Source organism: Zalophus californianus, chromosome 6, assembly GCF_009762305.2.
Source record: "Zalophus californianus isolate mZalCal1 chromosome 6, mZalCal1.pri.v2, whole genome shotgun sequence".
In the NCBI taxonomy this organism is placed as follows: Eukaryota; Metazoa; Chordata; class Mammalia; order Carnivora; family Otariidae; genus Zalophus; species Zalophus californianus.
Genome location: NC_045600.1, coordinates 128,699,879 through 128,713,937, shown reverse-complemented (window position 1 = coordinate 128,713,937; position 14,059 = coordinate 128,699,879). Strand labels below are relative to the sequence as shown.

The window sequence follows — 14,059 nt, the reverse complement described above, 5'->3', positions numbered from 1 at the left end:
CGCCTCTTTATAGACCGGCCCACTCTTTCCTTAACAGCACTTGACACAACCTCTAGCTCACTAGTGTATTTACAATGCTGATTGCCCCTCAGCAACATGAGGGCATTCAACCTGTCCATGCTGTTCACCACGGTATCCAGGGGTTCCTCACCTGAACTCCAGAACACAGAAAATAATTTAGTACCACTCCAGATCCACAGAAGAGATGTTACATCTTTATGGACAGTAAATGATTTGGGGCATTCAGGCTTAATTCTCCTGCAGAACTCTGGTTGAGAAAGGCTGCCAGCCTACTGCCTACCTAGTACAGAGCTTGGCACGTAGTGGGTACTGAATAAATATGTGCTGCATAATGAATAAGCACATGTTCAAAACCAAATTCATGTCTCCTCTCCATAATCCTGCTCTTCCTCCTGTATTCATTACAATGGCAAAGGCACTGGCAAGCTTCCCACCACCCAAGCTGACTGAGACATAAGTCATGAATTGTATACACCCTCTGTGATTGGCTCTTGCTTCTACAACTCCTATGTCCCCTTAATCACCAGGCCCCACTGATTCACGTTTCCAAATTCCTGTCAGATCTTGGCATCTCTACTGCCTCTGTTGTAGTTCAGGCTCTTACAATTCCTTGCTGGGATTATTATTTTTTAAAGATTTATTTACTGGGGTGCCTGGGTGGCTCAGTCGTTAAGCGTCTGCCTTCAGCTCGGGTCATGATCCCAGGATCCTGGGATCGAGCCCCGCATCTGACTCCCTGCTCAGCGGGAAGCCTGCTTCTCCCTCTCCCACTCCGCCTGCTTGTGTTCCCTCTCTCACTGTGTCTCTCTCTGTCAAATAAATAAATAAAATCTTTAAAAAAAATAAATAAAGATTCATTTACTTATTTGAGAGAGAGAGAGAGACAGAGGGGGAAGGGCAGCAGGAGAGAGAGAATCTCCAGCTGACTCCTCACTGAGAAAGGAGCCCTCCATCCCAGGACCCGGAGTCAAAATCAAGAGGTGCACGCTCAACCAATAGAGGACCTGACATGTAAGTGGTGGTAGAGAAATGCATATTGAATGAGCGAGTGAATAAGTAAAACTTTGAGGAGAGAATGAGAAAGGTGTATGAAGAAAACAAGAAGATCAAGAACGTAAGAATTGTAAGCTCTATAGAAGTTTCATCGGCTTTGTGTTAGATTCCAGTGCTTAGACCCGGCACTAGGGAGAGCACAATAAATGTGTATACACTGAGGGAAAAAGACTGCAGTAGGTCAAACCTATAACCAACTGGTCTAGTATATGCTTGCCAGAGGTCAGGGTAAACCTGTTTGTTCATTTGTGCATTCATTCTGCAAGAATGATGTTGACTGTGCCAAGTGCTGTGCCTGGAGCCCTGAGGGGCTACACCCACTCATTCTGTGAGAAAGCGTAGAAATGTAACCTAAACTCTCGTCAATTACATGAGTGCAGGTATAGAAAATGAAGGGTCCTTACTTCGTGACTGCTGGAGTAGGACTTCGCTTTCTCTTCACAGAGGTGTAGTTTCTCTCGAGGAGGCTGGAATAGCGCTGTCTGAGGCAGCTTGTTTTGGATCTTCTTTCTAGGCGTTATGCTGATAGCAGCAACAATTTCATCTAGGTGACTGGATATGGGAGTTTCCTTTGATTCTTGCATATTTTTATATACATTGTCCTCTAATTTTTAAATAAGAAAATAAAGGTGTTAAATGATAATTTCTGTACTTACTTATACAAATACACATTTTTCCTAGAGACTGATGCTAGATCTAGGAAAATTTCAACACTCTACCCATGAGTTCTTTGAAATTAGTAGCACTCCATCCAAAAAGATCCTGATAACTAGTATTAACTTCTTTGTAATACTTTCAGGCTGATTTCCACTTTTAACTAAACCAAACATTCCTTGTTCATTAAAATATACATATTTATATATGTATTTTATATATGTATATACAGGAGGAATCAGGCAAGCCCAAACAACTCTCAAAGAACCCAGATTAGATCACCTGAACCCCAACTAACCTTGAAGCAGTGAAAAAATGACTTATTAAACTTTCACTTCTTGTCAAGATGGGGTAATAGGGACCAGATTTATTCTCTTGCCTGAAATAGCCAACCAACCAACAAACACACAAAAACAAAAAACAGCAACAAAAAACTCCACACAAACAAAAATATTATGGAACAATGGTTTTCAAGAGACAGGATATCAGATTTGATCAATGGAAAAAAGAAACAAAGTGTGGGCGCCTGGGTGGCTCAGTTGGTTAAGCAACTGTCTTCGGCTCAGGTCATGATCCTGGAGTCCCAGGATCGAGTCCCTCATCGGGCTCCCTGCTCAGCAGGGAGTCTGCTTCTCCCTCTGACCCTCCCCCCTCTCATGTGCTCTCTCTCTCTCTCATTCTCTCTCTCAAACAAATAAATAAAATCTTTAAAAAAAAAAAAGAAAAAAAAAAGAAACAAAGTGAGACCCATGATTACCCCAGCTTATCACTTTGAGAAAGTTTCTAGGACATGCAAGGATTGGAAACACAGAAGTAACCAGGTAGACTCTCTGAGCTGAAGAACTAGAGCTGAGGATCTGGGGAGAACAAGGTAGCTAGAGTTCATAGGATAGCTTACTGGAGAGGATAGAGATGTACAGAGATCGGATCCTGGAGATTAGGAGAGGGATCCTCAAAAATATGGGGAGAAAATACTGATCAGCATGTGTATAAGAAAAATATTTGAGTCTGGGGAAAGAATCCTTTAATAATATTGACAGAACAGTGTCTGGCATTACTCAGGGCTGGCAATGCCTGTCCCCACCAAACTGACTGGAAAACTCATAATTCATAATGCATTGGGTAAAGCACTCAGAAGGGTTTTGTTTCAGTAGTGTGAAATTATTACCCCTAGACTGAGCACTGCTTAGACTCACCTAACAAAGCATAAAAATAAGACCTAAAAGGATCAGCCCATTTCTAAGTAACTTAACTGCCCCATAAGACAAAACTCAAGGATGTATAGGAATACAAAAATAGCTAGCATGCAACAAGGTAAAATTCACAAAGTCTGACATCCAATCAAAGATTACAAGGCATGCAAAGGGACAGGAAAACATGGGCCATAATGAGAATGATAATCAATGACTCAAAACCCAGAATTGACACAGATATTAAATTAGGAGAAAAGAGTATTAAAATTGTTATTATAATTGCATTCCATATGCTTCAACAGTTAAGTAGAGACATAGAAGATACAAAAAAGGCCCAAATTGAACTTCTAGATATGAAAAGTATATGTGAGATGAAAAATACACTAGATGGGATTAATGACAGATTAGATATTACAGATGAAAAGATGACTGAACTTGTAGACATAGCAACAGAAACTATCTAAAAAAGATCACGAGGGGCGCCTGGGTGGCTCAGTTATTAAGCGTCTGCCTTTGGCTCAGGTCATGATCCCAGGGTTCTGGGATCGAGGCCCGCATCAGGCTCCCCGCTCAGTGGGAGGCCTGCTTCTCCCTCTCCCACTCCCCCTGCTTGTATTCCCTCTCTCCCTGTGTCTCTCTGTCAAATAAACAAGTAAAATCTTTAAAAAATAAAAAATAAACAAGATCACGAGCTGTGAAACAACTTCAAATTGCCTAATATATATGTAATTTGAGTCTCTATAGGAAAGCAGATTGTAGCAGGGACAGAAAAAATATTTGAAGAAATAATAGCCCAAAATTTTCCCAATTTGAGGAAAAGTAAAGAGCTAGAGACCCAAGAAGTTCAATGAACACTAAACACAAGAAACAGAGAAAACTACACCAAGACACATCATAAACAAACTGCTCAAAACCAAGGTAAAGAGAAAATCTTAAATGTAGGGGGAAAAACATATTAGTATGAAAAAATAAAGATACAGATGGCAGCAGATTTCTTGGAGGAAAAAAGCACATGAAAAGGGAGTAAAACATACTTAAAGTATGGAAAGAAAAAACTGTCAAGCTAAAATTCTGCACCAGTGAAATTATCTTTCAAAACCAAAAACTGAAAGAATTAATCATCAGCAGATTTGCACTCTAATGTTCTCCACAAATTATTAAAGGAAGTCTTTCAGAAGGAAGGAACATGATAGCAAATGGAAATCTAGATCTACACAAAGGAATGAAGACAATGGGAATGATACTTACATGGGCAAATATATAAGACTTTTCATATTACTTAAATCTCTTTAAAAGATAATCAACTTTTTTTAACAAAAAAATAATTTACTGTGGGGCTTATAACATGTATAAGTGAAATGTAGAACAGTAGCATAAAGGCTAGGAAGGAAGGAATGGAATTGTGAGTTCTTACACTGTATGTGGAGTGGTATAATATTAATTGAAGGTAGACTTAGTCAAAGATGTATAGTATAAACCCTAAGTAACCATTAAAATAACCAAATAAAGAATTATAGGTAATAAGCCAACAAAGGAGATAAAAGGACTCATAAAAACAATCCAGTAGAAACTCGAAAAAAGTGGGGAAAGGGAACAAAGAACATATGGGATGAAGAGAAAATAAATAGCAAGATGACAGACTTAAATCTAACTATATCAGCAAACACATTAAATGTAAATGGTCTAAACACCCCACTTAAGAGATAGACATTGCCAGATTGGATAAAAATGCAAAACCCAACTGTATGTTGCCTACAAGAAATTCATTTCAAGTAGAGAAAGACAATTAGATTAAAGGTAAAATGATGGAAAATTATATACTAAAATTAATGAAAAGCAAAGCTGGATTGTCTCTATTAATATCAAAGTAAATTGTACAGCAAAGAATATTATCAGAAAAAAGGTCATTTTATAATTATAAAAAGTCAATTACTCAAGAAGATATAATCATTCTGAGTGTTTATACACTTAATAACAGTTTTGCAATACGGGACCCCAAACTGATGGAATTGCAAGGAGAAATAGATAAACCCTCAATTACAAGTCTGAGATTTAAATACCTTGCTCTTAGTAGTTGATACACCAAATAGGCAAAAAATCAGTTAAGGATACATAAGACTTGAACTACATCATCAACCAACTTGATTTGACATTTACTAGAACACTCTACTCAAGGAGAGTAGAATAACATTCTTTTCAAGTGCACATGGACATTAACTAAGACAGGTTCTATTCTGGGTCATAAAACAAGTTTTGGTAAATTTATAAGGATTTAAGACATACAAAATATATGACTACAAAGGAATTAAATTTTAAATCAATAACAGAAAGATACCTGGAAAACACTCAAATATTTGGAAATTAAACAACACACTTCTAAAAAAAAAAACAAAACCCAACCATGGTTCAAAGAAGAAATCAAAAAAGAAATTTGAAAGTAGTTTTAACTGAATGAATATAAACACAACACATAAAAATTTGAGAATGCCACTAAAGCAGACCTTATGGAGAATTTTATGACATTAAATGCCTATATAAGAAAAGTAGATTACCTCTCAAGTTCATGACCTTCAGCAACTAGAAAAAAAGAGCAAATTAAATTCTAGGTAAACAGAAGAAAAAATTAATAAAATAAATAATAAAGCTCACCTCACAAATCAATGAAATAGACATAGAAAAACAATAGAGAAAAAGCAATGAAACCAAAATTTGCTTTGTCCCTCTCCCTATGTAGATCCTTCAAACTCCAATTCTATTATTTACTACAGATAAATTATTTCAAATTTCACCTTATTATCATTCATTCATCAAATATTTATTGAATTCCTACTATAAGCAATGCACTATGTGGAAAACAGTAACTCCGAGAAATGTAAAATCCAGCAGGAAAAAAGATCAGGTACACAACTACCATGATACTGGGTGGTAAAAAATGCTGGAAGAGCAGAACATGGTAAGACTTCAGAAATAGGAACCATTACTGTTGTGAGAAATCAGGTTGCTTGGTTGAAAAGATTTTGAGAACAAGGGCAGAGAGGAGAAAGCACCCCAAGTAGAGTGAATAATTAGCAAGGGCTTAGAAGCGCAAGGTGAAATGGGTATATAGCTAGCTATGGGTGGTTCAGTTTGGTTGGTATGTGTCGGGGGTTGGGGACATGGATATAGAACAGCATATTCCAAACCAACCTCTCTAGTACACTAGACCTAGAAGACATTAAGGCACCATCTATAAGAAAGGGTTATTCACAATGATGATCAAGGAAGCTGGTAAACACAAACATTGTCTCTAGAAAAGTAGGGTTCTACCATAAACATGGACAAGTTTTATTACCTCAAGTTTTCTCAAAGGCTTTAATGTCGTATAATTCCTTGTGAATATACCTCCAAGGGATATAGTATGCAATGCTTTCCCTAACTTTTCTGGGACACTCATTGAATCTTATGCAGCTGGTACTTTTTGAGCAGTGTTTGGGAAGCCAGGAGGTAGAGGAAAACTGGAAGGCTGGAGCCAGGTTTAGAAGACATTGATTTTAAGCTAAGAGTTTGATTGACTTTATTTGGCAGGGAGTGATGAGCCCCTGAAGGTTTTATCAAGAAAGAGAAATGAAAATACTGAGACTGATCTGTTAATTAGTAGACAAATATAATGGAAACTAGGGGGGCAAAGTGGCCACTGATTTTCAAACTTTACATAGTCTCCTACCATCTTGATGACTGTTAGCATATCTGTGATCTGCCTACAATATTAACTTTTTCTTTAAGACTACAACTTTTAAAAAACCTAATACTTACTTCAGCTTCACCCTAATAAATAATCACTGATATTATGGGTTTGATGTCATATTTTCTCCACTGCACATTAAAATAAAAACAGAAGTATTAATATTTTAAAAGTTGGTCTGTGTTCCACCTAATATCACATTAGGCATCACCAATTGTAAACACTGCATACCTTGGGAAATTCTAAATTTGAGCAATGTCTGATGACCATTTTTAACCATGATCCACCATCTAGAGAGATTTCATCAGGTTTTACTTTCTATAGTTTATATTCTGACAAAGTAGGCATTTTTCCTAAAAATAAAATTAGAATATTCTATATGCTTCTTAAAACTTCTCCCTAGAAATTCTGGTACCCTCTTCAATAAGTGGGTATGGTCCTGCAGCCACTCCTTACCACCAGTCAAACGAATCACTGAATATTGCACAGAATGAATTCAGGTGCATAGTAGAAGCGAGAAAGGAAGTGAAAGGAAGGATAAGAAGAATTACTGAAAGAAATAATTACAACTTGAGAGCTGCTTGGATGTAAAAATTAAAGAAGGGAGATAGTCAACACTGACTCTGACTTTTTTTTTTTTAAGATTTTATTTATTTATTTGACAGAAACATACACACAGAGAGAGGGAACACAAGCAGGGGGAGAGGGAGAGGGAGAGGGAGAAGGAGGCCTCCCGCGGAGCAGGGAGCCCGATGCGGGGCTCGATCCCAGGAGCCCGGGATCATGACCCGAGCCGAAGGCAGACGCTTAACGACTGAGCCACCCAGGCACCCCCTGACTCTGACATTTTCATCCAGGAACTCTAGATAGGCATCGGCACACTACGGCATGGGCCAAGTGCTGCCCACTGTTTGTTTTTATAAATAAAGCTTTCTTGGAACACAACACAATAATTTACATATTATCTATGGCCACTTTTGTACTACAACGGCAGAGTTGAGTATTTGTGACAGAAACCTTATCGCGCCTAAAGTGTTTACTGTCTGGCCCTTTACAGAAAAAGTTTACTGATCCCTAAGACACAGTGATGCCATGGACAGAAGCAGTGAGTAAAGGGGAATGGTCATTTTGATAAGACAATTTGGTTTCCCAGGTTGAATTTGAGGCTGTGGGAGAAAATTTATATAAGAATGTCCAACTTAGAAGTTAGAAATATACTGGGTCACCCGGCTGGCTTGAACTCAGGGTCCTGAGTTCAAGCCCCATGTTGGGCATAAGGCTTACTTAGAAAAAATTTAAAAAATAAAAAGTTAAAAATATATCACTAGTTCTGAGTGACATCTTTTTAAAGATCATATTTTTTCCTTTCCTTTTTAAAACAGTTAGTAACTTATTCCATGCCTACATACAAATAGGATTTGAGATGGCTAGAGGTGAGTGTTAGAGCAGTTAGACGGGACATAGTTACCAAGGTAAAGTGTGGCCACTCCTTAATAATCCAAAATAGAGCTTTACAGTTTAACCAAGAAGGAAGAAAGTGGGAGCTTTTCTTTCCTTCATGAAATAATATAGAGTGAAAACATGAGAGAGGGAAGAAACTAGCTGAAGGCCAGGCTGTGAGAAAGTTACAGAGGCCAATCTATCCCAGCAAAACTCATTCCTGGGTAGCCCTTCAAAACGTGAAAGGCTAATCTTTTCATTCAACATCTAAGCTTTGCTTAAATCCCGCTGTACAGAGACTCCGTGTTATCGCTGATGCCAAGATGGTGGCTGACTTTTTTTCTAATACGTTCTTGACTTAAGCTTTCTCATCTATTCATCCCACTGGTTGATCATTTGATCATTTCAGTTAGTGTTGTGGTCTATAAAAAGAGCAGGAGATTGGGAGGGGGAATCTGAGATTCTGGAAGCTGTGCCAGCCCAACTACTCATGGAATTTGGGCAATACCAACAACTGATATTTATGTAACACCTTATACTTTCCCATATTTTACCTTCTGTGGTCCTTACCACAGCCATGTGAGGTATGGAGGAAGGTATGATTTATCCCTATTTTATAACTGAGGACAATGAAGCTGACAGAAGCTAAATTACTTGCCCAATGTCACACAAGCAGAATCAGGACTTGGGTCTTCCAATAATTTGGTGGTTTCTCAGCACATAATCCTGACTTTCCAATGAAAGTCGTTAGCACTGGGAAGCAAATACTCTTGCTTTGGAAACCTAAGACTGCACTTTAAAAAGTAATCATATGCTTTTATAACCAGGAGATGTGACCTCTTCAACAGATTTAACCACACTTTCTTATCTTCTACTTAGGGGAGGCAGAGATGAAATTTTAGAAGATACGCAAGTAATATGTTCTGTAATATTTGCTATTCTGGGCCTTGAACCTAGTGCTAAACTTTGAAATTGAGCTGATTTTTCTTTCTTTTTTGGCTTAACTGTAAAAAAGTGGTTTGTCTCATGTTGCCTATAATATTAAATCCTTAAAACAGCAATTATTATCCAAGCACTCATAGACTGGATCTAACTTGCACACACTTTTTTTTCCTTTTTGGCCAGAGAGTGAAAAAAATTAAGCCATTATTTTAAAATTAGAAGTTTCACAGACCCGTACCTCTGAAACAAATAATATATTACATGTTAAAAAAAAAAAAAAAAGAAGAAGAAGATAGCAGGAGGGGAAAAATGAAGGGGGGGAAATCGGAGGGGGAGATGAACCATGAGAGACTATGGACTCTGAGAAACAAACTGAGGGTTCTAGAGGGGAGGGGGTGGGGGGATGGGTCAGCCTGGTGACGGGTATTAAAGAGGGCACGCTCTGCATGGAGCACTGGGTGTTATATGCAAACAATGGATCGTGGAACACTATATCAAAAACTAATAATGTAATATATGGTGATTAACATAACATAATAAAAAAAAGTTTCAAATATGTGTAAAGATCTAGCTTTTGGGATTTCTGGCTTCCTGTGAAAACTCAAAACACCTTCCACACTGGGCCTATGTCATCACAGGCAACACCAGCGAGGGGGGGAAGGCAGAAGCCTAGAGGTAAGGTGTCAGCAGCTACCACTCCCTACCACTCCTAGACACGAGGCAGCAAAGTAATGGCCATTTGTCATTGCTCCTGTGTTGCTTTTTTTCTCATTGTAGAGAACCATACCTGGTTCTTTACATGGTGAAAGGCTGACATAAAGGGATGTGGTTTTCCCAGCCCATGCCACTTGCCACTCATTTCCTAAATTTAATCTAACCTAAATTACCATCACTTACATAAGATTATCAGATACATCACTATTTTATAACCACTAAGAATAGAACAACACTGCTACTGCACGATCACTTACCGTCCAATGTAACATGCATTCCAATTTCAGAGATGTTTAAACACCAAAATGTGCATCTCTGAGCCCATTAAATGAATCATGTTACCTGCCTGGCTTCTGGAAACATTTGAATCCAGGACCTTGCTTTTAATTATGGGTCTGTTTCCATGTGTTGCATCTTATAGTAACATCTGTAGCACAAAGACATACTCTTCAGTTCACTTACTTGGAGCTACATGCTTATCATCAGCCACTTTTCTTATCTTTGTAATAGCCATAGCTGGGGGTTAAATTTTCATTAGAAATCAGCCCAGGCCCCACACACCAGCCCGCTCCCTGCCAGCCTTGGGGAGAGCTTCCCAGGCCTCTCAAATCAGTGCCCACAACTGCCAGTCAGACATATCCAATCAATTGATGCTATTCCTTCTGCCAGACCTGTCCAGTGGAATGCTGAAGCACATGATCAGCCTCAGATCAAAAGGGGAGGAAGAAGTCTGAAGTAGGGTCTCAGTCTTCCATTTCCAAGAGGTGATGTTCAAAAACTTAATAACTGGTATAGCAGGAGGACCAACCAATCTATATAGATGGCAACTATGCTGGAACTAGGTTCAGAAGGTCCCCTGCTGTTACAGGTGTTAACCATTAGGTGCTGACTTGTTGTGGGGGATGCAGGGAGGCTTGAGGGAGGGGCAGGAGTCCCCAGGGCAGTGGCTCCTGCGAAATAACCATTGTGACTGTATGACAGTGTACTAGTTAAAAAGCAACGTTGCCCATATGTAAGCTGAGGCATCAAAAAGCCATGAGATGGAAAAACATCCTAGAAGGATACAAAATACCAAAACTGAATTAAAAGGAAATAAAAAATCTGAGTGGAACTATAACAAGTAAATAATTTAACAATTTAAAATATTTACACAAAGCTAAGCCCAGGCCAAGATGGCTTCAGTGGTAGGGGCACCTGGGTGGCTCTGTTGTTAAGTGTCTGCCTTCAGCTCAGGTCATGATCCCAGGGTTCTGGGATCGAGCCCAGCATCGGGCTCCCTGCTCGGTGGGAAGCCTGCTTCTCCCTCTCCCACTCCCCCTGCTTGTGTTCCCTCTCTCTGTGTGTCTCTCTCTGTCAAATAAATAAATAAAATCTTTATTTTTAAAAAAAGATGGCTTCAGTGGTAAATCCTACTAAATCTTTAAAGAAGTAATATGAATCTTTTGCAAACTCTATCCGAAAATAGAGGGAATCCCTTCCAACTCATTCTGTGAGGCCAATATTACCCTGATACCAAAGCCAGACAAAGATGTAATAACACAATAAACCAATATCTTTATGATTATAAACACAAAAAGTCCTCAACAAAATATCAGAAAACCAAATCAAGCAACATATAAAAAGGATTACACATTATGACTAAGGGAGATTTATCCCACGAATGTAAAGTCGGTTTAACATCTGAAATCACTAATGTAATACACCATATTAAGAGAAGAGAGGGCAAAAACTGTATGATCATTTTAATAAATGCAGAAAAAAACATTTGGCAAAATCCAACACCTACTCATGATAAAACTTCCTTAACCTGATAAAGGGCTAATAAAAACTTTAAAAAAAACCTAATGCTAACATCACACTTAATGGGGTATGTTTGAATGCTTCTCTTTTAAGACTGGGAACAAGGCAAGGATGTTTGCTGTCACCACTTGTATTTAAGACTATAATGGATATTCTAATCAGCGTAATAAAGCAGGAAAAAGAAATAAAAGGCAAGCAGATTAGAAAGGAAGAAATAAAATTTTATTATTGGGTGGTATGATCTTATATGTAGAAAATTTTAAGGGAGACACCACACACACACACACACACACACACACACCCCAAAACAAAATGAAAACAACAGCAAAATCCTACTAGAACTATTAAACAATTCCAGCAAGGTCACAGGATACAAAATAAACAAAAACTGAATATCAATCTGAAAATGAAATTAAGAAAACATTTCCATTCACAGTTGCATCAAAAAGAATAAAATACTTAGGAATATATTTCACAAACGAAGTACAAAACTTTTACACTGAAAATTATATAACATTGCTGAAAGAAATCAAAGGAGACCTGAATAAATGAGATACATTCTATGTTCATGGACTAGAAGCCTTCATATTATTAAGATAGCAATACCCCCCAAGGTGATCCATAGATTTTATATAAGCCCTATCAAAATCCCAGCTGTTTTTTTTTTTTTTTTCAGAATTTGACCTTAAATTTATATGGAACTGTAAAAGACCTAGAATAGTTAAAACAGTCTTGAAAAAGAACAAAGTTGGAGGACTCACACTTCCCATTTTTAAAACTTACTACAAAGCTACACTAATCAAAATAGTGTGGTACTGGCATACAGACTGACATACAGATTAATGGAATAGGATTGAGAGTCCAGAAATAAACCTCTACGTTTATAGTCAATTATTTTTTGACAAGAGTACCAGGTAATTCAATGGGGACAGAATAGTCCTTTTAATAAATGATGTTGGAACAACTGGATAGGTGCATGCAAAGTAACGAAGTTGGGCCCCTACCTCACACTATATGCAAAAATGAACTCCAACTAGATTAAAGACCTAAAAGTAAGAGCTAAAACTGTAAAGCTCTTAGGAAACAAAGGGCTATGTATGAGCTTGGGTTAGACAAAGATTTCTCATGTACAATACCAAAGGCACAACTGATAAAAGAAAAAGATAAACTAGACTTCATCAAAATTAAAAACTTTTGTTGTTTCAAAAGACACCATATGAAAGTTAAAACAACTCACAAAATAGGAGAATATATTTGCAAATATTTGTAGATATAGGACATATTTGATAATGGGACTTTATTTTTATTATTTTTTTAAGATTTTATTTATTTATTTGAGAGAGAGAATGAGAGAGAGTGCACATGAGAGGCGGGCAGGTCAGAGGGAGAAGCAGACTCCCCGCTGAGCAGGGAGCCCGATGAGGGACTTGATCCAGGGACTCCAGGATCATGACCTGAGCCGAAGGCAGTCGCTTAACCAACTGAGCCACCCAGGCGCCTGATAATGGGACTTTAATCCAAAATATGTAACAAACACAATTCAATAAGACAAATAACCCAAGTAAGCAATAGGCAAAAGATTTGAAAAGACAATTTACCAAAGATATATGAATGACTAATAAGCTCATGAAATGTTCAAAATCACTAGTCATTAGGAAAATGAAAATCAAAACTATAAGGAGAACTACTTACACCCACCAGAATGACTACAATCAAAGAGACAGACAATAAGAAGCACTGGCAAAGATGTAGCAAAACTGGACTCTTCAAACACCACTCATGGAACGTAAAATTGTATAGTCATTTTAGAATGAGTAATTCCTCACAAAGTCAAACATATATAGAATTACCCATAAATCAGCAATTCCATGCCTAGGTACATACCCAAGAGACTGAAAACACCTGATCACACAAAGACTTGTACACAAATTCAGAGAAGCATTATTTATAATAGCTAAAAACTGAAAGCAATCCAAATGTCCATCAACTGGTAAATGGATAAACAAAATGTGGTATATCGTATGTATGGCACAATATTATTTGGCAGTGAAAAGGAATGTACTCATACAAGCTACAACATGGATAAACTTTAAAAACGTTATGCTATAGGGCGCCTGGGTGGCTCAGTTGGTTAAGCGACTGCCTTCGGCTCAGGTCATGATCCTGGAGTCCCGGGATCGAGTCCCACATCGGGCTCCCTGCTCAGCAGGAAGTCTGCTTCTCCCTCTGACCCTTTCCCCTCTCATGCTCTCTCTCTATTTCATTCTCTCTCTCAAATAAATAAATAAAATCTTTAAAAAAAAATAAAAATAAAAACGTTATGCTATGTGAAAGCCAGACGCAAAGACCACATATTGTATGATGTCATTTACATTAAATGTCCAGAAAAGGCAAACCTATAGAAACAAAGTTTAGTAGTGATTGCCTGGGCCTGGGTAGGAATAGGGAGTGCCTGCAAATGGGCACAAAGAATCTTTTTAGAGTGATGCAAATTTTCTAAAATTCGAATGTGGTAATACTT

General features: G+C 38.0%; 1 protein-coding gene across 11 annotated transcripts in view; it reads right to left on the bottom strand.

The window, feature by feature from the left end:
• Positions 1-14,059, bottom strand: part of TTC23 (tetratricopeptide repeat domain 23) — a 90,390-nt gene that overhangs the window by 72,809 nt on the left and 3,522 nt on the right. For 6 of the 11 annotated variants that reach the window (XM_027568834.1, XM_027568837.1, XM_027568835.2 and 3 more), the window contains exons 1-2: positions 10,201-10,345; positions 1,479-1,678 (exon numbers count right to left, since the gene is read on the bottom strand). In XM_027568834.1, the coding sequence (XP_027424635.1) occupies positions 1,479-1,678; positions 10,201-10,252 (252 nt within the window). In that variant the 5' untranslated portion in view covers positions 10,253-10,345. Of the gene's footprint in view, positions 1-1,478; positions 1,679-10,200; positions 10,346-14,059 lie in introns of those variants that run through there. The other 5 variants (XM_027568831.2, XM_027568830.2, XM_027568833.2 and 2 more) reach the window with 2 other exon arrangements.